Source organism: Salminus brasiliensis, chromosome 4, assembly GCF_030463535.1.
Source record: "Salminus brasiliensis chromosome 4, fSalBra1.hap2, whole genome shotgun sequence".
NCBI classification, from domain to species: Eukaryota; Metazoa; Chordata; class Actinopteri; order Characiformes; family Bryconidae; genus Salminus; species Salminus brasiliensis.
Genome location: NC_132881.1, coordinates 36,856,677 through 36,882,578, shown reverse-complemented (window position 1 = coordinate 36,882,578; position 25,902 = coordinate 36,856,677). Strand labels below are relative to the sequence as shown.

Genomic DNA, 25,902 nt, shown 5'->3' with positions numbered 1-25,902 from the left:
AAATTTGAACCTCTGATGGTTACTTGATGATAAAGATGATAAACACATTCAGAAAATATGGCTCGTTCTCCTCTAAACACTATTTAATACTTATTATAATTAAAAGCTATGCCTGTTCAATGATTCTAGCGGTTCATTTGCCATACAACGGTGCAAAGTGAACAAAAAAAGAGAGGGGGAGGCAGAATTTCTTCCAACACAGATGACATATGCAAATGTGTTTCTTTCTTTTGCTGTTTATTTATGTAAATGGTTCTGTCTTCATGTTATAATTACATTCTTTAGGCCAATTCTAATTCCAGGACAAGGCCCCTAATGTGTAGGGACAACAAAAAAGCCCAGAAACATTCTCCTCATACTTAACTGCGACTCTCTACTCCTGGCTGAGTCTTTTGGGCTAAAGTAAATACATTCATAGTGCAGAGGAGCCTTATTTGGGGCTTTATGTCTGGTACTGTGGAGCAGGTCCAGGTAGTGCTTATGCATATGAGAGAGAGAGCGAAAGAGAGAGAGAGAGAGAGAGAGAGAGAGAGAGAGAGAAAGAAAAAGAGAAAGAGAAAGGAGAGAGTGGTGTTTAGTTCTTGCCCTGTTTCTACCTCACTTCCCCTGTCCATAACACACATACACACACACACGTTCACATATATCTGCCACTCTTGTGTAACGTTATTTTTATGTGCTATGCCACAGCCTCTCTCTCCAGTCCTGTTTTTGACACCATGTTTCTTCAGGAATGTTCAGTTCTAAAACTGGGTCACCTAACATGACCCACAGCCCATACACATGCACGCACACACCCACACACCTTGAAAGCGGCGCTCCTCCTGACTGACAGTGTGTGACATGTACGTTTGAACATTGCATCACTTTCCCTCACATACAAAAGATGACTGCTTCCCAGGAAAGCTCAGGTCGAATTGATTTTAATGCAGGGAGGGTGGTTGAAAATGACAGAGAGAGAAAGAGATAGACAGAGCATAAAAAATAGGTTTATGGTATAAGTATAAATGTGTCAGTTTGTACTGGTGGATACATTCTGACCCAGAATACCAATGAAAAAATCATCTATCCCATTTCCACAGATATAATAGATTACTATTGTACAACACAATGCAATTTCATCATGCTGTGAAGCTGCTCACAGATGGAACAGACAAAGAGGTACCTGGAGGTCACACGGATGTCGTGTAATGATGTCAGAAAAGTCTCAAAGCCCAGAAACTTGAGCGGACGCGACGGACAATGGAATTGGCAGACGTAGGGGGTGTTGATGGCTGTCATGGGAACTGATTTGGAAGGGCAGGAATGATATCCAGATGGTTTAATGTATTTGACCTCCACCCCTCAGTGAGGACACATTTTCCCAAAGAAACACAGGCCTGACAAGGCAGCAACTCACTCTGTTCTTTCTGAATTTGTGTGCCTCTCTCCCTCCCTCCCTCCCACTGTTTCTCTCTCTCAATCCCTTTCTACTTCTCCCAATCTCCCTCTGCCCCTTTTTGATGAAAGGGAAGCCAGAGGGTTTATGAGAGTCATTGTCAGCAGTGACATAATGACAGCTTCTGCACCGCTCAGCCAACCCTCATGAGCCCCACACTGTTGTGTATGACCATCCGAATACACACTACTGATAACATGATTCTTTTCTCTGAAGCTTTCGCTTAAGGGTTTATCGTAAACAAGGTGAATACATGCACATACAATATGACTCTAATGCAAGATCCAAATTCATTACAGTGGTGCTGTGTCAGAATGAGTCATGTGTAAGATGTGGAATTCCTGACTGGTGCTGTCGGCTGTCACGCCGCCAATCACTCTCACTGGAATAATCCGTCAGTCATAGGAGCAGTCTTGTGATGAATAAGGGAAATAAAAACAGCTTTGCTGGGGCTACGAGTTATTAGTACTGAGAAAAAATTCACAACCCTATAGTATCAAACTTCTTCTATGACAACTCTTTTTGGGTCTGTTTAGAATTATATGTAAAATTATTTAAAGAACTTTACATAACAGATCTAAAGGGAATAGAGGGGGGCATATTTTGGTGATCTATTCGTCCTGAAGAGTTTAGCTCCAACTCTAAAGTAACACTAAATCCAACCCATCTGATCCAGCTGATCAAGAACTTCAGCAGCATTTTAACAACTAACTAACTAACAGAACTGTCCCAAATACACAAGTCGGATGGTAGGATCTAGGTACATCTGTTTATTTTTCTTGGATACAAATAGCAGCTCTTTCTTGAGTCATGTCATTTTATAGATGAATGAATGTGGAGGCATTTTTGCAGGAGAAGGTTTTCACCCTTGTTGGCGATAAGTGAAAGCAATCACCTAACGAAATAAATATCTAAAGGTTTGAGGACACCACTTCTAACGAATGCATTCAGCTACGTTAAGTGGCGCCCACTGCAGACACAGATGTGCAAATGCTCACACCCACTTGTCTTGTCCCTGTAAAGAAGTACTGCCCACAGAATAGGACTCTCTGGAGCAAATAAACATGAACCTATGGGCATCATGTCTAAAGCTAGACATTGATCCGTGGAGTAGTGGAACTGTGGTCTTCAGAATGATGGTGCTTCATCCAATACTTGTCTCTGAATACAATCAAATCTTCACAGCAATGCTCCAGAATCTAGTAAAAAGCAACACTCTACATTCTGTATGCATTTGGATTTATGAATAATACATCCCATTTACATCATTTTATAAACCCTAAAATAGAACCCTGTGTGATTGTTAGACACAATATGCTACACTTTTACCAAATGATTCTAGTAGTTTCAAAATTAGAATTAATCACTAAATAATAATAAATATGATTTATTAAAATCATAATAATGATTGTTAATTCATACTTGAATATTTCTGAATCACAAACTTACAGTTTATTAAAGGGTTCTTTGCTTAACCTGTTCTATATTTCATTGCATTCAGTCTAAATAAAGCAGGCTGTATCCCAGCTCTTTTTCATCTCATAATGAAAGGGTTTTACAGCTCCATGGAAATCTTTAAGCAGGCCTGACTCATGGCCATCTCTGAGGCACAGAGCAGCACAGTTTCAAATCTGTACTCGGTGGAATGCATTAATGACCCTTCTCAGTGTCCTCACCTCAGCTTCCACACAGCCCTCCCTTCTCAACTACTCTCTCTGTCTCGCTGCTTTGGGAATAGTATGCCTTCAGGTCAGACCCAAAACATAAATAAAAAAAAGATGCTCTCTCTTCACTGGCAGATCTCAGTAATTTGAGGACTGAGTGTGTTTGTATGCAGGAGTTGCCTTTCTTATGGAGCCCGTTTAGAATGTACAGCCCAGTATGAATCCGTTTGGATTCAATGGCTGGAAACAATGTAATAAATGTTACTCTACGCTTTCACGTAACAATGAATCCAAAAGTATCCAAATCAGGATGAAAGTACACAGCAGTGATCACTGTGCTACTATAAATACACAGTCTTGAGCCTGAAGGTCAATAATGGAGATATAAAAAGAAACAAAAGAAAAAGCACAAAGATTTCTACCGTTCCCTTCCGCTCTGTTTTTCTCCGATCTGTCCGTCTTATTTTTTTCTCTCCACAGTTTAACAGTGGCATCAAAGCACACGCATCAGAACAGATTCATTTAGCACAGTACAGACTGAGCTGAACACTCCAGCAGAGACGTTTTATCTACTGCCTCACTCACCAGATTGCCTTCTTCATTTAAATCTGCTCCCCACCCTGCCTAAAATGTGCCATGACAGACAGTAATCACCTAATCTTTCTTTTGCTCTTTCAGCCTCAGCATCTCATCACCCATGTCTCTTTCTATCTCACTCTATGATCTTTCCTCTGCCTTCTCGCTCATGTTTTACAGTTTTTTCCTTTTCTTCTCAGCACCTCCTATGCCACCCTCAATCTCTTCTGCTGCTCTCAGTGGTTTAACTCCACATTGCTACTCAATTGAGGTTGAATTAAGAAGCTGGCGGTGGATGGACGGATGGATTTGTGCACTCATTCAGTCCACACTCTTAAAGATGGAAGTTTTCTTAATAAATATCACAATGAATATCATGATTACTGAAGTACTTGTTTGTTTATGAAAATGCAATATCTAATTAAATATGCACATATTTGCACATATATATATATATATATATATATATATATATATATATATATATATATATATATATATATATATATATATATATATATATAATATATATGTATATAAATTAAATTCTTAAAATCATGTTCTTTCATTTCAGTCTTTTTTCAGGTATGAGTGTAGAGAAAAGCTGACTTTGAGGGAGAAAAAAAATTATTTGAAGAATCAGCCTCAGAATTGCATTTACCAGTGAAATCTCAGAGGACATGCACCATGAATGGTAATATTATCTTTGCTACAAGGGAAATAGACATATTTGTGGCAAGTATAAGCACTGATTTAAGAGTTAAACCTCCAATAATGTTGTAATTTTTGGATAAGTAGGTCAAAACCACATATACAATATTCATGAAGAGTTTTGACATTCTAAGAGAAGACATCTTTGCATCATAATTTCTGCTGGTTGTGTCTTGTTAAAACAGTAGTTCTTTTTGGGGTCAGTGCCAAATCCTTCAAACTATGGTACTTTAAAAGACCTTTTTTATGGTTGTAGTTGTACTCTACTGTTACCTGATTTCTATTTTTCTTGTTCTTCTATTTCATCTCCTTGTTTTCCTGCTGGATTTTATACAAATATACTAGTAACACTCAACCAGCCAAATGGGGTACTACAGCAACCACCTGGCAACACCATAGCAAAAAACCTATGACACTATAGCATGGTTTCCTCTGGGTATACTATAGTAACTGTCTAGCAACCATTTGGCAACACCCTAGCAACCTTATCAACCACCTGAAATACCATAACAACTGCTAAGCAGAACATTTCACCCCAGTGACCATGAGCCACGTAAGCTGTGCAACAATTCAATTTCCATCACTTTTCTAGTTTTAAAAGAGATGTGAGAGCGTAAAGAACCTTCAACCTTAAAGGAGCACCAAATCTAAGGACACCATAACTTTTAATCAGGTGTCAGACTAATAAAGATAAATAATATGATCTAAATGATTCTCTGTGTGTAACTACACAGAAACATACAGATTGCTCTTTAAACATAATAAAAGCGCTTGGCACAAACCCATGTAATTTGCTTAATACAAACAAACCAACCGACTACATAAACTGCTAACTATGCAAAACCATTTAATGCGGAAGACTATGTAAATGATCTGCACAGCACCATAGCACACTGCTTTAATGCATTAAGCCATGCAATCAACACTATTATACATATCACCCAAATATAGCACACACAATCCCACCAAGTGTGTTTTTAGGCCTTCTAATATAATTCAAAAGTAACATCTATGAAATCACATTTTAGAACCATATTACCTACAGTGCTCGCTTTTTCAAGTCATTTACACCCTGTGAAAAGGATTTATTTATGCTGAGTCGACAGTGCTGAAGGCATTGCCATGCAAATAATGCTGTGCAGCTACAGCAGTGTCTGCATGAGTTAGAGGTTTGCATTCTGTCAAGTCAGAATACAAATGAGAACACATGGCAAAAAACCTACCATCACAATACTTTCACAATACCTTCACACTACATGTGTTGTATGTATCACATCCTATTTTTGCAAACAAGTAGGAACTTACAAAATCAACAGCAGTTGCATAGTTACCCCTTTCAGTCGCACAAGGGAAATTTGCTGTAGATTCTATTCATTCTATTCTATTCATTTATCAACTACATGGTGACACCTGTTTTGCATTCAGTCCTTTTATACCAACTATATACAGCAGCTATTGCATGACAGCATAGTGTATTTTGAGACCTGGGAGTCTTTGCACGGATGGCAATGGCATCACCACACATCAAACTGGTGATCTCCTAATCAGAGGCCCATCATCTAAATGACTACATCAATCGGGAGACACATTATTTATTTATTAAAAAGGTAATTTCAAAAGACTTATATTTGGTGGTTGTTGTTTACAGGCTCTTTATAACTTCCTATGGTACATGTAGTTGTTCAGTGTTCTAGAACAGTGGTTCTCAAACTGTGGTATGTGGTACCACTAGTGATATGCAAAGCTCATATGCATTCATATACATATGCAAATGGTTTATATGCATTTTAATATAATCGTCAGAAAGAAGATGTTTATATGTCTGAAAATTAGTTTCTAATTTGAATAAAAATATGGCTACCATAGATATCATATTTCTCTACGCACTATTTACTGCATCACGCTCTGTTTACTGCTGTTTCCTAATCTCAAGCTTTCAGAGATGTCTCAGTAGGCATACTGCGTTTGCCAGAAATAATGACTGAAATTAATACCTTGAAAAAAGTGCTTTATTATGTTGTGGCTGGAGGTAGCACGTAGATAACCATGTTTGGTATACTGGGAATGAGTACAGGTGGCAAATTTAGGTCCAGAAAGTACAAATCCTCCCCAGGATTTTGTGCCAACTACCTGGACAGCTCTAGATAGCTCCAACCAGCAAGAAAGCTGTAAAGGCAGTTGGAACAAAATCCTGGGAAGCATTTTTATTTTCGGATACTGAGTTTGCCAAAGTGTTTGTATGGTGCATATGTTTCTGTGACATGATGTTTAGGTGGCACTAAGAAGTGTGGGTTTGCTTATGGGTGATCACAAGGTTAAAAACAATTCACTCTTCTCAAACAAATGAGGACATCCGCAATACAACCAGATGAGCCTATCGTAAGCATCAATAACAATCATTGCACACATTTAGCAAAATTTTAAAATCTTAATTTATAGATACACATGTCCATGTTAACTTTGCATAAACCTCTCAACTTGTCAGCTTGTGGAACCATGTAGTGTTGAAGGAAAGGCCTGTGTCGTTCTCTCATCATCTTTAATTCCCTCAAGTCTCCCTCAATAATTCCCTCAATCTCCCTAAGTTTCATGCTCTCTCTGTCTCTGTGTACATACTGTACATCTGTGCCTAGAAAGGGAATTCTAAATCAGTGTCTTCTAAAATGAATGAAAATGTCTTAAAACCTCCAAATCATCTTCACAAACATTTTCTCAGAAACCATCTCCCCAAATAAATCTGCAACATTTATCTTCTCATACATTAATACGCACCCCAAACACTTGCCTATTTTCCAGTGCCAATTTTGCAGATATGTGCAGCAAGAGCTGAGAAGCTAGAGATTACGAAGGATTACTGTCTGCGCTAGTCAAGCCATGCCAGTCTCCTGGGTGTGTAGTCATGCTGTTAATTGGGGACTGCCATTTAAAATCTGTGCAATGTGTTAGCAGCAGGTTAATCCGAATAATTGTCCTTCACTATGTTGAGTAGTGTCATCCAATATGAAACATCATTTCACTGGTTTGCTTTCAGATTAAACTATTTCAAAGATTGATGGTTAAAAATCCAGTGTCAGATTAGAGAGTCCAGCAGTGAAGCAGCAATGCTATTAGTTTCAAGCCTCATTGATAGAAGGGACATGAGATGTGACTGTGCAACATCATCAGGTATTTTCCCATCTGGAGAAATGTCATCCAAAGTGATACAAAATAAAAATGTGCTCTCGGCCAAAAACACTGCATCTACAATTCCACAGGGGAAGGAAACAACTCAACTTTCAACAGAGGTTAAATTAAAAGTGTTTTTTTACCTGTCTTTTTGGATCATACAGTGGAAAAGACAACTGCAATTGTCTGATTATCAAAAGGTTAAAAGCAATGTCACAATAAATATCAATAAGTAAATAAATAATAAATAAGTATAATAAGAACATAAATAAATAAGCATTTACTTAAAATAGTAATTGTAGCCATCATGGACAGAAAAAGGCCAAGCCACTTTTGTTGTATGGTCAGTGGCATGCAAACATTTGGGCACCCCTGATCAAATTTTCTGTTACTGTGAAAAGTTTACTGAGTAGAAGATGAACTGATCTCCAAAAGGCATATAGGTAAATATGGAATAATTTGATTATTTTTTTTGTTTTGTATAATTTTAGACTAAAAAATGGAAAGCAGCACCATGCAAAACTCTTGGGCACCCAAGAGATTTGAGCTCTCAGACTACTTTTAAATAGCTTTTTTATGTCTATGGCTTGTTCACAGTCATCATTGGGAAAGGTCACGTAAGACACAGCTTAAAGCTTAATAAATACTCTTCAAACTACCATCAAACAACAACCGGCAGCCACAGGCTCCTCTAAACAGCTGCCTAGCACTCTGAAAGTGAAAATAGCTCAAGCCCAGCAAGTAAGGAAATGCTATAGGCAGATCTTTTCAGTGTTTTCAGGTAACTGTTTACACTACATTACATTTTTATTACATGTAATAAAGAAAGGGCAGTTAACAGAAATGGTAGCGGGCAGGTTAAGGTCTGGAAGGCCAAGAAGATCTGCCCAGAGAACTGCTTGTAGGTCTGCTGAAAAGGCAAATCGAAACCGCTGTCTGACTACAAAAGACGAGGAAGATTTAGGAGACTTTGGAGTGGTGGTGCACAAATCCACAGTGGAGTGACAGCTGCACAAATATGACCTTCAAAGAAAAGGCATCAGAAGAAAACCTTTCCTGAGTCCTCATCACACAACTCCATGTCAGACGTTTTTAAAGGAACATCTAAACCCGCCTGATGCATTTGGAAAACAAGTCCTGTGGACTGATGAGTTTCAAATAGAATTTGACACAATCAGTGTTTCACTGGATGAGGAAAGAATGTATTTCATTAAATACCTGCAAATTCTGGATGCGAGACATCACACATCAGAGAAAAAAATGAAGATGTAAAGAGGATGGCTTCAACATCAGGATATTGACCCTAAACACAACTCAAATTCATAATAGATTACCTCAGTAGGTACAAGCTGAAGATTTTGCCATTTCCCTCACATTCCCCCGACCTAAACATCATTGCAAATCTGTGGATAGACCTCAAAAGAGCAGTGCATGCAAGAAGGCCAAGAATCTCACAGAACTAGAAGCGTTTTTCAAGGAAACACTGGCAGAAATCCCCCAAACAAGAATTAAAAGACACTTGCTTGGCAACAAGACATGGTTGCAAGCTCTGCCAAATGGGATGTTACCAAGTACTGACCATGCAAGGTGAGTGTTTTTTCCTTTTTTTGGTATTTTAGCAACAAGATCTCATAAAATGGGCACTTATACCACTGCACCCCAGGAAATCCCATTCCACAAAAATATTCTTATATATTTTACGAGAGTCCCTGTCTACTGGTAGTGCTGTTTTTCCAAATACACATTACCCAGCCTGTCATGTAGCCTTTCAATGAATTAATGGACGGAAACTCCTGCAGAAACAGTAAGAACTTTACATTCTGCTATGGATACGTTTAGGTTTGGGGTTAGGGTAAGGGTTCGGTTAAGTTTAGGTTATGGTTAGGTGAAATTTAGATTTAGGTTGAGGTGTACATTCAGGTACAAAATATTTTACTGGTTGCTTCGTAACAGACTGTTCAAATCGTTCACTTGTTTGATTTCTTCTTGCACGATGGTCCACTAACATTTTATGAATCCTGAAATGCTCTTTTAGTCACATATGTACATATTCCTCTTGAGACCAAGCTGATTTTGAAACTGTAAAAGACAAATAAAAAGTATAAAAAGTATTTGTGCTTAAAATATTTAAGAAATCTTTTAAACCTTTTCCTCACTTATATATTATAACCAAACTTTTGACATGTGCCAAAACTTATACACGCCACTGTATTCATTATGTAACTAATGTTATGAATATCATGTTTGTCATTATTCACAAGCTTCCTGTCCAAAATTAACTTATGGTAGATGTCATATACATCCAATGACAATTATCTTTGCTCACAAGAGAAAATAAACAAAAAGGAAATGTCCAAAATGCTGACAGTCTGAAATGGAACAAAATCAGTGTATGTGCGTGGGGTCAATTGGGGTCAAATTTTTATCCTGTTATGCACATTTGTTCCAGAGGCTACATTTGGTGTTTTAGCACAAGAAGAAGCAATCTTGCAGCAGTATCAGCTAAAACTAATGGGGCAAGTCTGTGCAGCTCCAAAGCCTCAAACTGCCAAACAGAAACTGCTAAGGCCTTAGTTTATCTTCATCAGATCATATTAATAGGATAAGCGAAGCAGCAACATCTTTAACTGCTGCTCTATGAGAGAGAAGCATTCCTTGTGTTCTCTGCTCAGCATGTGGGTGGAGATTTAATGTCAGCAGCACAGTTTGTGTGGGACAGTAAAGAGCCAGACACACTCTACTTAGCCTGTCAAAGATAGCCAGTTAGATAACTCCAGAAGGAGAAGCCACCAGAGGCCGCTTCCACTTGAGTTTCTGAACTAGTGGAGAAAAAAAAAGGTTTCGCATTCAGGCATGCAGGCTGAAGACACTTGTGAATATGTGTTATGACTTTATGTCAAGGGTTCAGTGGTTGCTTCTCCCAGGGTGTAGGTGGCCATGGGGAAGTCTGTAAAACCAAAAGTTTCTCACTTATAGCACAAACATGTCACCAGCAGTACCACCTGTTCCCCAGGACAGGCGATGTCACTGGTCTAAGAAAACCGAGAGACAGACAAAAAAAAAAAAAAAAACTAATTTGGACATTGGATACTATGGCATGCATTTCTGTGTTACTGGCTATCCAAGTAAGTAAAAGATTATCTTCTCAAAAGCATAAAGTTAAACATGAAAGATTCCTTAAATATTTTAAATCAATAATTTAACACCTTTTACAGATTCAAAATGACAAAAATCACAGCTTGTAAACACACATTATACAGCTAACTTTCAATTCTTGTTTGGGGAATTTTCATCCATTTGCATTAAAAAAGGCTTTTCATTTTGTGAGATTCTTCAGCCGTCTTGCTGCACTGCTCTTTTGGAGTCTATTGCAATGATGTTTATGTTGGGGGCCATGGCTAAACATTCACCTTGCGCCTCTTTAGGCAGTCCACTGTGGATTGCTGTGGAAACCATTCTCCAGATTCTTTTTGTAAAACAGTGTGATGTTTGTTTTCAGAATTCACAGGTATTTAATTAAATCCATTCTTCTCTCCACCAGTGACATGTTTCCTTTGCCATGGGCTGCAACAATAGTCCAAAGAATGATCGACCCATCTGTGGTTACAACAATTAAAGAGGTGTTCTAGTGAAATTCTACAATCTTTTTTTTTAACCTTAGCTTAGTGCAGATAAACAGCTCTATTTTCACTACATCAGTCCAAAGGGCTTGTTTTCAAAATGAATCAATGAAACTCTTCTGTGAAAGTACAACTGTAGAACAGTGCACCACCACTCCAGAGTCTACAGAATCTTTCTGAAAGCCCTTTGCATTCAGAAGGGGTTTTGATTTGTTTTTTCTAGTTTTCCTGAAAATGTTTCTTTCAGACCTTAACTTGACCTTCACATTTCCTGTCAACTGCCATTTCTTTTACATTACAAACAGAGGAATCGGTTCTCTTTTTGATTTTCTTGTTTTGTGGCCACCAGTTATTTTATTTTCAGAGTGCTGGACAGCAGCTTAGAGGAGCAGCTTGATTGCTGTCCATTTATAAAGCTTCCCTAACGATGACCATCAACAAGCCATCATGCTAACAATCTAATTACAATCTGAGACCTTGGTAAAAGCTGAAAGCTCACATTTCTTGGTTGTACACTACATTTCTGCTTCTCTGAACCATGACAATTTTTTTTTTAACTTTGCCTCATATGACGACATTTATTTGTGCAAAAATGACTTCCTGTACAAAGACCAAGTTTAGTTTACTTCTTAGGTCCTCTTAATCCTAAATAGGAGAAATTAAAAATGTGCACCAAGGAAAGACTGGGTCTCAGGAGGTTAATGCAATATTTTTGTGAATCCTCCCCTCAGTCACATTTTGTGTTATCTCAAATCCAAAGTGGTGCACGGAGACATAACAAAGAAAATGTGTCATTGTCCAAATACTTTTGGACCTGACTCTATCCTGAGTGCATACATTCCTTTACATACTCAACAGTAGTTTTACATGCTAATTCATGTTGAAGTTATATAGGGAGTTTTAGCCTGGGTATCTTTTATATATATATATCAAACACAATACAGGGCAGCCAATTAGTACATAGCTCACTCTAATATATCAGTATTAAAAGCACAGTAACAAATACTGTTTATTTCTAAGAGAGATAAATCCAATGAAATATCGTAAGTGGACCTTCAAGGAAAAACAGAAATGTAAGAAAATGTAGAATACAGATATCAATAGGGTAAGCACCAATTTATGCTACAAAAATAATTTTAAAAGCCCTGGAACTACATAAAGAGTGAGAATCAAAGGGTGTTTTAATAAAGGTATGGCTCTGATACACACTAACAATCTAATATACTGATCCAGCTGTGTTAAATTAAGCTGCAAATGCAATTCCTTTAGTGTTAACAAAAGGAATTTACTTTATATTCACACCACCAAGCTTACAATCTAGGTGAACAAGGAAAACAATTACAACAAGCCCAGCAGCAAGAATGTCCTTCTTATCCCCAGTGCATAGCTGCATGAGAAACAATATAAGGCATCATGTATTACTGGAGATGGGGAATGTGCTCACTCAAGCACAAACTTTACATTGTTGCACTGAATTCTATGGAGGCTAATATGATAGGTCATCCACAAGGAGAGGTCAAGCATTCAATTGTCATGTTTTCTGCCCTCTGGCTTTCAGCTTAGCTTGGCAGAGTGTCAAAGTGGCAGACAATTATGTTATGTCGCTTTAGAGGAAACAACTGCTGTCTTCAGTGTAGGTGTTTTCTGAAGTGGCACTAATGAGCAAATGAGATGAGCAGATACAAAGAGGAAACTGTTCTTCAGTGTGTTTTGCATTTGGTCTGGAAATGAGTTACTATGGGTTACTATGCTATGCATATCATGCTATTTAAACCAAGAGATACAGATTTGGATATCATGAGATTCCAAAAAAGGCTTTGATATTTTGATTTCTCTTTCAGATGATTTCTGAAAGATGATTTAAGTATTGTGGTTGAAAGCAAAATAAAAAAAATCACCAGAAGACCTGCACAGGATCTGAGAAAGCTGATAGGTCCTTCTCTGACCTTTCACCTTCCTACTCTACTGTCCGGCCCTTCTCCACTTCATCTCCTGACAGCTCTAGCTTCCACAATGCGTAAATCCATTTGGCCTCAATCAGCCTTCTCCTTCCTCGAATATGGAAATTTGTCAAAAATAGGAGTGGTCCAGCGGACTAAGGCGCTGCCACTATGGCACTAGTTTGAATCCTGGGTCAGGCTGCAGTCAGAGCCTGGGAGAATGCAATTGGCCTTGGCCTTGCACTCTCTGATGGCTCTCTATCCCCACATTAATCTAGTGTGACGCTGGCCTACATAGGTCTGCTAGCCGATGCATCAGAGCTGGGCAACTGCCGTTTTTCTCCGAGCTGCGTAGGTTGGCTGGTAATGTTGCATTGGAGGCAGTTGGAAAAGACACGGTGGCTGGTTACACATGTGGGCAGTGGTGGCTCAGCGGTTAGAGCTCCGGGCTATTGATGACAGGGTTGTGGGTTTGATACCCGGGCTTGACAAGCTTGAGCAAGGCCCTTCACCCTCTCTGCTCCCCAGCCACTGGAGTTGGATGCCCACAGCTCCAGGTGTGTATGTGCTCACTACCCCAGTTCACTAGTGTGTGTGTGTGTGTGTGTGTGTGTGTGTGTGTGTGTGTGTGTGTGTGTTCACCACCATGGATGGGTCGAATTCAGACGACACATTTCGCTGTACATAATACAGTGACAAATACTTGATGTGTTGGAGGAGTAGTAAGTAAGTCCACTACAGAGGACACTAAATAAAAGCTGTGGTTTGAAAATTGAAAGCTGTGATGGCCACCATTTTAAAATGAAAGCCCCTGTGCTCTGTTGGCACACCCTCACAATTGAGGCCTAACTGGAAAGCCCAGGATGTCCTCTTCTTGACAGTACAGTAGAATCCAGTGAATGCATACATGGTCCTTGACTTATAGGATTACAGTGGACAAAAATAAACTGCAGGGTCTATCCAATTATTCTCCTAAATTAAACTACTAAACCGAATGATACTGATTGATTACTATTCTACGAGAATTGACTGAAATCCATTGCAATTAGCAGAGTGTTTAATAGCTGAGAATGGGAGAGTGGGAGAGAGACAGAGGCATAGAGAACATATTTAAGAAACCTGAGTGCTAACACAGTTCAGTCATGCATGTTTCCCACCTGGCCAGAATCTAAAACCTATAAAACCCAATTACAAAATTACAAATTTCCATCCATTACATTTTTTTGTTTATGCCTATAATTTGTTAAGGCAGATTATGGTTAACCGTCCAGAAAATCAACTCAATCGAAAATGACTGTTTTGTCTGTGCTACGCAGGATGAGGTATATAAACAAGCTCATTAATCAGTATGACACTGCACCAAAAGCAAAACAGCATCGCAACAGCCCCCAGAGCAACCCAAAATGAGTGATAGCAAGAGATTGAAAACTTAGTTAGGGGCCAAGCTTCCTCCCAAAGCTGTGCATCAGTGGTAGAGGTTGGGTCACTATATTGGAGTTTTCGGGGAGAACTGGGGAGCACGTCCAGAAGTAAATGCACAGTGACGTCTGTTTCATGAACCACAGGAGTTTACTGATTACATTTTGTTCTGTTGCTTTTTTCGTGAAGCACAACAGATTGGTAACACTGGTTATATTGGGAAAAGGTGTCTTATTAAAACCGATGGCTGCCAATGGTTAGACTACATTGCTTTCCAATGACACGGCTAAATGCTGGATGGAAAACAAGCTTATTATTAGAGGAATTATATATGCAGGAAAATTTCAAAAATCTATTTACAAGCTAAATTTAATTGTCAGCACATGCCTCAAGCTGGTAACACTTCCCTAGGAAGGTTGCCATGGTAATAGCTCTGGCTTATTTCAAAAGTTTAGAGGGAATACAAAATTTCCTGACATATTGAGGGTAATTCAGAGCAACGGCGGCTTTGAACATTTTGGATCAATCTGTCACAAACTTCAGAGTAATTGCCAATTAGCTTAGCCACGCTGCATCTATTTCAACAGAACAGTGCAGCGCCTAGACTGTTATTGGACCGAGACTCCTGCCGTATCACGCAGTCTGACATTAGTAAGCTTAATTTTGAAGGTGTGAGATTAGATTAAAATTGAAACATCTAACACAGAGGTAATCTATTGAAGTGAAGTGCACTTAAACGTATTGGACATCTTGCTGGTTGGAAAGAACAGTGAAAGTGTGTGTGAATATGGTGCTGTGAGTGTTAGCAAATGAAGGCCAGAAAGCTAAGTAAGCAGAAGCAAATTACAGGTAAGCACAGGTAAGCACTCAACTTTGATAATGCTCCATTAAGGTGAGACCCATCTCAACTGTCTTCCCATTTAGACTCAGAAACTACACAGCTGGCTAGCTACATGAGAAACCTCGGCATTAAAGGGTGAGACTGGGAGGCAAACTCTGGCTTTTAATCTGGTTCTTGTGTGACATGGACAAAGGTTTCTGCTAATTCCATCTTATTTTGACTCCTACACAACTAAGCAGGGGTCAAGTCGTGCAGATAGATGAAATGGCTTGGGCTTGACTAGATAACCCCTAGCAGTAGATCCGGCATCATTAATGTTAATAAGTGGCTAATCCAAGACTCCAGCTGTGCTGGGGCTTCCCACTCACATCGGGCCTGCTGAATTGAGACATAGCCCATGTGTCTATGTGTGTATATGCGTGGGTGTATAAGGAGCACATGAGCGTAAAAAGCTTGTATGACTTCAGTTTCTGTTAATGAACCTCAGCTTTGGTTGAAACCAATAGGGACGATGTGCTGTTTATGTAGCAGTTTCCAAGCTGTGGGGAACACTCTTGTCTGTGTAATGTCTTCAGTAGCTTTCTGCCCCTATATTTGATTTTACGCTGGTATGGTGGTGTAGCATCGCTGTGTATGAAATTACACACAGTGGCCCTGTACCACTGTGATTTATGGCAGGCTTTGCAGACTGTAGCTATGTTTTATAACAATATGCTCACCCTTTGACCCTTAATCCAATGTTCGGCATGAAAGCAACCTGCAGTGTTCATTGTTTAGGTTCAATATTTGGTTTCAGGTTGATGTTCGGGTTGAATGCATGTGTAGCTGCATCTGTTAAGGCCTTTTGAGAGCTTCTAAACTCACACTGCTGCTGGTGGAAAGTGCCCAGCTGTGAAAATCTGCCTCTACTTTTATTCATTCTAATCTTTCCAGGCTTTGTTCTTTGCTGGCGTATGACAGGAGGGAGAGGGGGAAAAAATCAAACACTACACTCTCAGAGATGGAGAAGGGAGATATGAACATTAGAGAAGAATATTGTCCAAGGACACATACAGATGCAACACACACCTCAAAGTAGCCACCTTCCACTACACACCAGTGAATGCGGATGCATTAGATGCCCTCAGTAGGTTTTAATGCATTAGACATTAGACCTTAAAAGTTCATCACTTTCCCTGAGCAACGGGCCTGCGGCAAGCTCTCCCACGTTTTTTGCCATGTATGGTGGCTTACTGCCATGCATGGTGCATGCAGGCTGGGACAGATCTGTTTGTGTGCCTCTAAGCACCAAGCTTCTGTTGTTTCTATATGCTTCTGGGTCATGGATGGTGAATCATGTCTGGAATAGTGCATGAGCACTAACAAAGGGTTACACAGGCCTGTAGCTCCTTTCTTAGATGGAGTTCTAATATGGCACATGAGTGCAGACATCTACATTAGAAGAGGCATGTTTCACCATAGTCATGGAACACCAAAATCATATAACACCTTCCAACATCCTTTCTTTACTGAAACCAATTGTTACTGTTCTTTTTTTTTTGTGCAGATAGTTAGTGCAAATCATTTGCAAATCAAGTGCAAAGTCAGGGGCGAATACAAGAGATTTACACCTGTTAGCATCATGCAAGCCATACCTAAATAACCAAGCTATTAACTTCAACCACATGAAGTTGTTAAAGGGTCCTTTTCTTGGGAAAAGTATGATTTTTACTTGCTTGTACTTTCTGTACTATGTAATGTAATAGGTGATTGTTAGCGTCAAAACATACTGTCCACACTTTCCATACATGGACATAAGATGCAAAATGAGGATGTTATGGCCGATACAAAAAACCAATACATTACTGTTTATCTGCATAAACTGCCTGAAACAGTTCAGCTCTGCAAAATACAAGCTAGCAAGTCAGGAGACATTTACATAACTCTTAAAAGCTCTTATAAAATTCACAATAAATGTAGAAAGTAGTTGTGTAAAAATTATTTCCAACATTTTGTATATCAAATAAACGTATCATGAATATATTATGGTTATAAGCTTGAATTACTTGGTAATGAAAGCTGCATTAGCCTCACAGGAGACTTTAACACCAAACATGTTTTCACTGACTGACTACACTTTGAGAAAAGGAAAATGTGAATTTTAAACCAAACCACTACTTTAACCTCTGCCCTAATAGTATATATGAGTAGTAACAAAATCAAGGACCTGGATTTGCATATTTCACAAATTAAGTGGACACACATTTCAAATGTACTATTAGATAATAAGCAGAAGTAAATGCATATACAGTTTAACAGAATTATAGGTTTTATTTTATAGGTTTTAGTTTAATGAATCCAAATTCACTGTATAAAAAATAAATATATAGTACACAGCATATGATGGAGCCAAGATGGTGAGATATTGCACAGATACACACACTTCAATGTAGACATCTCTGCACTACATGCTGTTATTTATTTAAAAAAAGGTGCAAAGAAAACAAATCAATGCAGTCCAGCAGTGCAACCTGAGTCTCTGACAGCTCATCTGTCACTTATTCCAATTACAGGCCAACCAAAGAAAACACTACGCACTGCACCTACTGAGATTCATAATGAGTCTAGCACCAACTTCACTGCGTACCTTTACACCTCAGTCCATCTGATACCATCTATGCCAGTACAATTTGAGATGTCTGGTATGGCTTGACACCTGTGAAGCTGGTGTCGGCTGGTGCCGGCCTGTGAATACTAAGAGTATTATTATTATTATTATTTTTTTTTTTTTTGCTAGAAGTTGCTAGAAATCTAAAAAAGAGATGACAGTGGTTGAATGATGACAAAGTCAGAGAAAGAGTAAAAGAGTGTGTGTGTGTGTGTGTGTGTGTGTGTGTGTGTGTGTGTGCTCATGTATGAGAAAAAATGAGACTGTCAGCAGTGGACAGCAAAGCAAAGGCCACCATATGTTGTTTAAGTATATTTCACCCTACACGTTTATATGATTTTGTAAAAAGAATCGCTCACTATATTCAATAAAAATTGAATCTTAGAGATAAGATCTTACTGTTATTACATAGTTTCTTTACGCTGGGAGATTTGTCCCAAGTGTATACAATAACAGTAATATCATTCTGATTGCTTTAGATGGGAGTGAAAAAAAGTAAACTAGATGTGGAAAGAAAAAAAATGAATGAAAGGATTTGCATTACATGAAAATTGTGTCTTTTTGCTCATGCCGAAGTGTAATGAGTTTTCAGTTCAAGCAATTCCATTAATCCAGGCTATTGTAAACACTGATGTGACTGTTATTAACACTGCATTATGCCCTTACGCCATCATAATGCAATCATAATAAGTTCATCATAATGCAATCACTTCACTTGCTTAATGCCAGCGAATCAGAGTATTCCCAGCAAGGGCAACGAATTAGCCTCCACCGCAGTGGCAATTTAAAAACATACATTCTGCGAAAATAGCTGCAGTGTTTGGTGCGTCATTGCAGCTGTTTTAAAAACAACTGACAACTCTCAGCCAAACACTGAAATATCTGCTATCCTTAAAGGACTAACTCCAAATATTTTAACCAGGTCTGCTGCATTAAGGTCCAGACTGCTCATCAGGAGTATCAGGATATTTCCCAGTGGCCTGGCATGCCAGATGGCCTGGATGGCCAAAGCTGATGCCACTTGTCTGCCTCTCTACCCCATAGTCTATCATACAGTAAGTCTAAAAAAGCTTAATAACTAAAGCAACATTATGTAGCAACTGTACCTTAATACAACAGCATCAACATCTTTTTAGCTCCACTGACTTGGTGTCTCTGTCATTGCCAAAAATAGTGCAGCACTTTCATTTCATTTTATGCGGTTTAAGTCAGACAACTGTGACAGCCACTCCAGACTATTCTAGGAGTTCTTCTAAAACCAATCCTTGGTGGACCTTAAGGTATGCTTGGGATAATTATACTGTTAAAAGGTAGAATGGTGCCCAAGCTTAGCTTCCTCAAAAAAGAAGGGTTTTCCCCAAGGATTTCCTGATACTTGACTGAATCTATCTTGCCCTCCACATGCCGCAGGTTTCCAGTGCCAGAGGAAGTAAATTAGCCCTAGATTTTCAGTGTATGATTCCTTCCTTAATCTCCAGACATACCGCGGATCCAAACATACCTGAAACTTTTCAGGCATATGGATCAGCAGTATGTCTGGAGGAGAACGAAGAATGAAGCATATGCTGAAAAGAACCTTTCCCAATTATCCCAAGCATACCTCAAAAGGTTTGGTTTCAGAGGACATCCTGGAAGATTCTGGGGTGGCCATCTCAGTTGCCTGACTTGAACCCCATAGAAAATATTTTGTGGGATTTGAAGAAGGTGGTTGAATATTAGTGAACTGGAGGCCACTTGCCATGAGGAATGGGCTAAGATTTCTCAGGAACACTGCAAGAATCTGGGTTCTGGCTATGCCCATGTTTGCAGCAGGTAATGCAAACAGGTACAGCAAATGGCTCCTCTACTAAGTACTAAAGATGCTTTTCATGAGGGGGATGAACAGTTCTGAAACTGTAGTCATTAAAAGTGGCATTTTATGTTGAATTAGGAGAAATCACTTGTTCTATTTGTTGTGTTGAGCTATTTAAACTTGTCTTGTATTTGACTGGTTAATTGCAAACAGCTGAACATTTGTACATTTTGCTAATAAACCTAATTTGTACATTTTGCTAATAAAACTAACTTGCAATGGGGGTTGAATAATAAGATAAGATAGTCCTTTATTAGTCCCGCAGTGGGGAAATTCCCTACATACAGTTGCATGTCATACATGCAACTGTATGTAGCACCAAAAAGGTCTCCAAAATTGTTTGGAAAAAAAAAACAGTTCTGGTCTAACCATAGCTACAATAGAAGCAAAAATTTTAGTGTATTGCGTGTAATAGATGTTAGATAGTTTTGCATTGGATTCTGAAAGTTTATTCAGAGAAAATGGCTCTCTATCAGCTTCTATTACACGTATGTTTAAAGTAAACAGGCTTTGAGTATAGGGAATACCCCAAAAATGCTGTACAATCAATCATATAACCCATATGTGATGGACAGATTTTATATAGTGATTTATATAGAGTTTATAGTGATCTGATATTGCTATAATATATATTTTGTTTAATTGTACAGAACTTTGTTTGCAATACCAGAATAAGGTAAGACACAGACTGGGGTGTGTGTCAGCATTCGTAAGTGTGTTTATAAGAGAGCCATTTGAGTTTAGCTAAACGTTTATGTCGTTGGCAGTGTGTGAAAGGGTTACAGTCTTGTTTGAACCTACTCTAACTACCCCATTATCTTCCTGCAGGGACACCCCTGGCTACGATTGGCTGTCTGCAGAAGGGCATGTAGCGATGGGTATTGCTCTGCATGGCAGTGGAACACTGGCATAGTCTATGTCGATTTCCACACTTTGTGAGCAGCTCTCCGGTGAGGCACTTAGATGCACTTGGACACGGCAGATTGCACCGTGCAGTCTGAGTTCAACACAGCACTAATGCATAACTATACAGCTTTAGTTCTTGGGGTGTATTTCTGTCTTCCACTGCTTCGCTGTCTCTCTGATTCTCTTTCACTCTCAGTGTACTTCACGCTCACTTGCTTACTTTCTTACTTAAAATCATTCCACATTCCTGAACAGCAGGTGAATACTGTTGGCCAAATAGAGAGTAAATAGCAGAGCTTACCTGTTGATGAGGATGAAAACAAACAGAGGGAACCAGGAAGGGATTACAGTCATCATTGCAGGAGGGGAGCAGGTGTCTGCTAGGGTCTATCTAGAAGAGAGAGCAAAAGAAATGCTAAAGGAATTGTTTATTCCTGGGAGATGCTAAGCTAACTTTGCTAGCAAAAATAATATAGGACTGTCACTTGGACATCTCATCTGTGTTGGAAACAATGTACATACCACACACTGCTTGTGTATTGATCTGATTGTGCCCACAGATACTGTTCTCAGAAACTACTGGAACATTGCTTTTAGCATGATAATATTTAATGTGGCTTCTTTTTGAGAACAATACAGTTGTTGCAGTGTCTCCCATGATGGCTAGGTTAGTGAAATATGGATTTACACTCAGTCGCAAAGGTAAAAATGAAACAAAATAGAATACAAAAAGAAAAAGTATCCAAAGAAAGTCAAGAGGAAGAAAGAAGTTTTGGGGCTGGGGTGTGATTTAAAGAAGAATGTGATGTTCTGTAAAACATGTCATCATATTGCATAAGAAACACACACAAGTCTATTCCTTACTGGAATGTATGGAAATACAATAGCATTGATGTCACTCAAAAATCTCCAAAATAATCAAATAAAATAAAGAAAATCAGATTTCTACTCATTTTCTCCTCAATGTATATCCCCATTTACTCAACCCATAAACATTCTCACTCTATCACATGCAATGCTACCAACACTGGGAAGGTAAAGACAGACACTTGCTCCCTCTGATGCATACACCCAGCCAGCCATCGCCTCTTCTTCTGAACTGCTGCCGATGCAACATCACCAGGCAACTAGGCCATCAGACGCCTGTGCCGGCCATAACACTGCACTAGAGTGATGTGGGGTGAAGGTACCATCTACCCACCCTAGAGATAGCAAGACCAATTATGTTCTCTCTGTGCCCCAGCTGCCGATGGCTAGCAGCACTCGAACCGGGGATCCTCTGGTCATAGTGACAGTGCATTATTCCACTGGATCACTCAATGGCTTTTTAACTATCAATAAAAGTCAGTGTAACAAGATTTTTCTGACATTCTTGAGGTGTATCTATTGGTCAATTAATTGAGAAATTTCGAAACAATGTAAAGTATAAAAAATCCAGAATCAAAGTGAAAAATGGCAAAAATTAAGTTGCAAAGAGACAGCAAGAATATTGAAAAACACAATTGTATCTTTTAACTTAAGAGCTGTTACAGTGCAGTACGCAGTATATACTGGTTCAACATGCCTTACAAGTACACAGTATGTGCTGTCCCTGATGGACATTTCCAATCCCTGACACTGCTGAAACACGTATGCACAGCAAAAACAGGGGGTAGCATTCTACATTTAATTAAAAGAAACAACACTGCCCTCCCTCCAGTGTGAGGTTAACAATAGTAATGAAAGAAAACACATTCATCAAAACACATTACAGGTCATACTAACATAACAAAAGCCTTCCTTACAGCATAAACAGCTGCATTTGATACATTTAATGACTAGATAAAGTGCTAGTACATGACTACTAAATAAGTGCCTATGAACTTTGACTATTCCACCACACATCCTCGTGAGATACAGATTATCTGGATCAGTTGTATTAAATTAGGTAGTGCTAGAACTGAGCTCTACATGAACACCTTCAGCTATCAGTCTGACCCCTTAACCTGCAGACTTATTGTTCAGCTATTAAAATTAAGATACCCTATAAGTCCAAATGTTTGTGGATACCTCTACTACCCTAGTAATGAAGGCATTCAGCTTTTGCTGATACAGATGTGTAAATGAACACACAGCTTGTCTAGTCCCTGTAGTGAAGTACTGCCAATAGAATAGGACTCTCTGGAACAGATAAAAATGAACCTATTGACACCAAGCCTAATGCCAGGCATGGGCTAGAGAGGTGTAAAGCCCTCCAGCATTGAGCTGTGGAGCAGTGGAATTGTGTTCTCTGGAATAATGATGCTCCATCCAATACTTCTGGGATGAGTTAGAGATTTGGAGATGATGCGGGATGGTGATCATCCAACATCTAGACCTCACTAATGCTCTTATCACTGCTGCAATCACATCCTCACAGCGAATATCCAAAATTTCACAGAAAGCCTTCCTTGGACAGTAGAGACAGGGTAAACTCTTTTTAATAAAAATAAATGAGCAGGTGTCCCAGTACTATTGTCTATATACTGTATAATATGCACTCTGCTACTAAATTAACATGTAAGTTATGTAATTCTGAAAGTGAGGACTTGAAGTTAAGATTGAAGTTGAGATTAAGACATTAGGGGTATGAAGATTAGAGGTCTTATGCTTTTACACTTTCCTACACTTTACGCTCAGTTTTACACTACAACATTTTTAACATTGTACATGAGCTTCTTTTGCATGTAACTGCAGCAGAAGCCAGTGAAAATGCCAAAATACTGGATTTTCACAAGAGTCAAAATTTCATCCCCCCAGTGGGTATCACAGCTGTCATAAGCCTTCTGTGTACTCATTTCTCTCTTAAGAACAGCATCTTTTACTTCATACCTCAGGCCCCGTTCCTGTCTGGCCTTGCCCTCAACTCAGCTTGTGCCAGGAAAGCAGCTTGCCAAGTTCACAGCAAACAGTACAGCATACCATCCGCAGAACCTGTCTAACTGAGTAAAACTGAGTGTGGACAGACTGAGCAGAACACAAGCAAGCGAAGACTCTAAATCAGCGTGCATCGCCTGAGCTTGGCTTCGGTTTAATATCATTTCACAGCTTTGTGAACTACATCACTTCATCTGGGTAATTAGATTTTATTGGAGCAGTTAAAGTCTCATAAATCCTACATTTTTATAGCCACTCATTCTTGCTTCTGTTTAAGGAAGTAGTAAGAAAAATGTCAGACTTGAATTGCTGTTGAATTACACATAAACAGAGAGTTTATAACTCATCATAACTGCATTGGAGCATATTCAAACAACAAATATGGCAGAGTGGAACAAAACATAAAGAAGTAAAAACAGTGCCATCAGGGAATGACGAAATGTCTTTATAATGACTCTTTTAGTAGTGTTTTTGGATTGCGGAAGCAGAGCACCAACATGTTGCTGTTTCCTCCCAGGCTTCAAACAGGCCATTAATTAGAGCACTTCCTCACTGGACTTCTGCAAAGCAGCTGGGCAGTTTCAGCGCCCAGAGATAGCTGTCTGTCATTCTGACCCACATGTAAAATCCCTTCTACTCTATACTACTCACTTATACATGCACACACATGCAAACACACATAGAAGCATTCCACCATCATTATCCGACGCTCTCCAGAGATGTTCATGTCTCTAGAGCCACAGCTTTCAGAGTTTAGGCTTTTCACTGATTTAACAGGGTTTGTTTTATTTTCTCCCTGAGGTCCACTTACAATGTTTGTGGGCCTTTAAGTACCAAAAAGAGTTGGAAAAAAACAAGACTGGGCAGACCAAACTGACAACTTTTGTGATCAAAAATCAATGAGCTTTATTTCTATATAGGGGCCATTACTGTGGAGTATACTGTACATTTTGACAGCTTTAAAGTGTTTATATACTACACCCACTCTTTTCATTTAAAATAGAAAGAAGAAAATGCCCTTTAGCGTGCACACACACATATTACAGTACATTGTGACAGTAGTAACATATTCTAGGGGCAATTAATCCTGTGTGAGTATAAAAAGAGAACATTGTGTACATACACCATTAGTACCAATACTGATTAAGTCCCCCTTGTGCTGAGCATCTGAGCATTCAAGGGATGGACTCTACAAGATCTTTAGTATCTGGCACCAAGATGTTAGCAGCAGATCCCTGTTATTTGTGAGGTGGGACCTACATGGATCACATCAATGAGCCTTAAGTGGCCAGGAACCTATCACTGGTTCACCAGTGGTCCTTACAGTGGTCCTTACTACTTCCTTCCACTTTTAGTTGGTACTGACCACTGCATACCAAAAAACCACACAAGGTCTGCCTGCCCTTTTGGACATGTTCTGACTCTGACGTCTAGCGATCATAAAAGTGGCTCAGATCCTTTACAATTTCTCCTGCTTTTAACACATTACCTTCAATAAGTAATTGTTCACTTTGCTGCCTAATATATCCGCCACTTAACAGATAATCAGTGTTATGTGTGCTAATGTTATGGCTGATCCTTCTGATATCTTCATCCAAATATACTAATTATGGAATCAAGGTATATTATATTGAATCAAATATTGCTTAGGTAAAGTCAGTCTTTTCAGAACTAAACAAAACCATGAAAAACGTCTGCAATGTGGACTTCTTTAAAGTGGAAATCTTAAAATATATGCAACCACTGTGTTTTGACTGTGTTTGAACTAGCCACCTTTCATCTGCTTCAAAACAAGAGCACTGCGGAACGTTCTGCTTTACTGGCCGCACCTCTTCTGCTTCACCACTGCCATTAGCAGAAACAGCATGCTCAAAACCAAGAGAAACGGGCAGTTTACTGGATGCAATTATGGAAGCACAGCACATTCACCACACCAACAAAAGTTTAGATGAGTAGCTCAGTTGTAGTCAGTTTTTATTCCCACTCTTTTTGCATATGATGACAAACAACATTTCCTAATTGCCCAGGGCATCTCCTTAAGCGCAGCTGTGAAAACAGTACTGAGTAAAAGTCACAGTAGAGAGCAATTTTTATTTATTTCATCTCCATTTAAAACAGCCATTAGTCATTTTCAGCATCAAGGGGGAAAAGCATAAAAAACATTTCTGAAGGGAGATCGATTTTCTCCTATCTTTCAAACATGGAAGCTTTACATGCTATATATCTGA

General features: G+C 39.1%; 1 protein-coding gene across 2 annotated transcripts in view; it reads right to left on the bottom strand.

Annotated features, from left to right (window-relative positions):
* LOC140554853 (gamma-aminobutyric acid receptor subunit pi) overlaps positions 1 to 25,902 on the bottom strand; it is a 63,320-nt gene that overhangs the window by 23,946 nt on the left and 13,472 nt on the right. Inside the window, exon 2 of one of the 2 annotated variants that reach the window (XM_072678273.1) lies at positions 21,081 to 21,170. In XM_072678273.1, the coding sequence (XP_072534374.1) occupies positions 21,081 to 21,136 (56 nt within the window). In that variant the 5' untranslated portion in view covers positions 21,137 to 21,170. The remainder of the gene's footprint in view (positions 1 to 21,080; positions 21,171 to 25,902) is intronic. The other variant, XM_072678274.1, reaches the window with a different exon arrangement.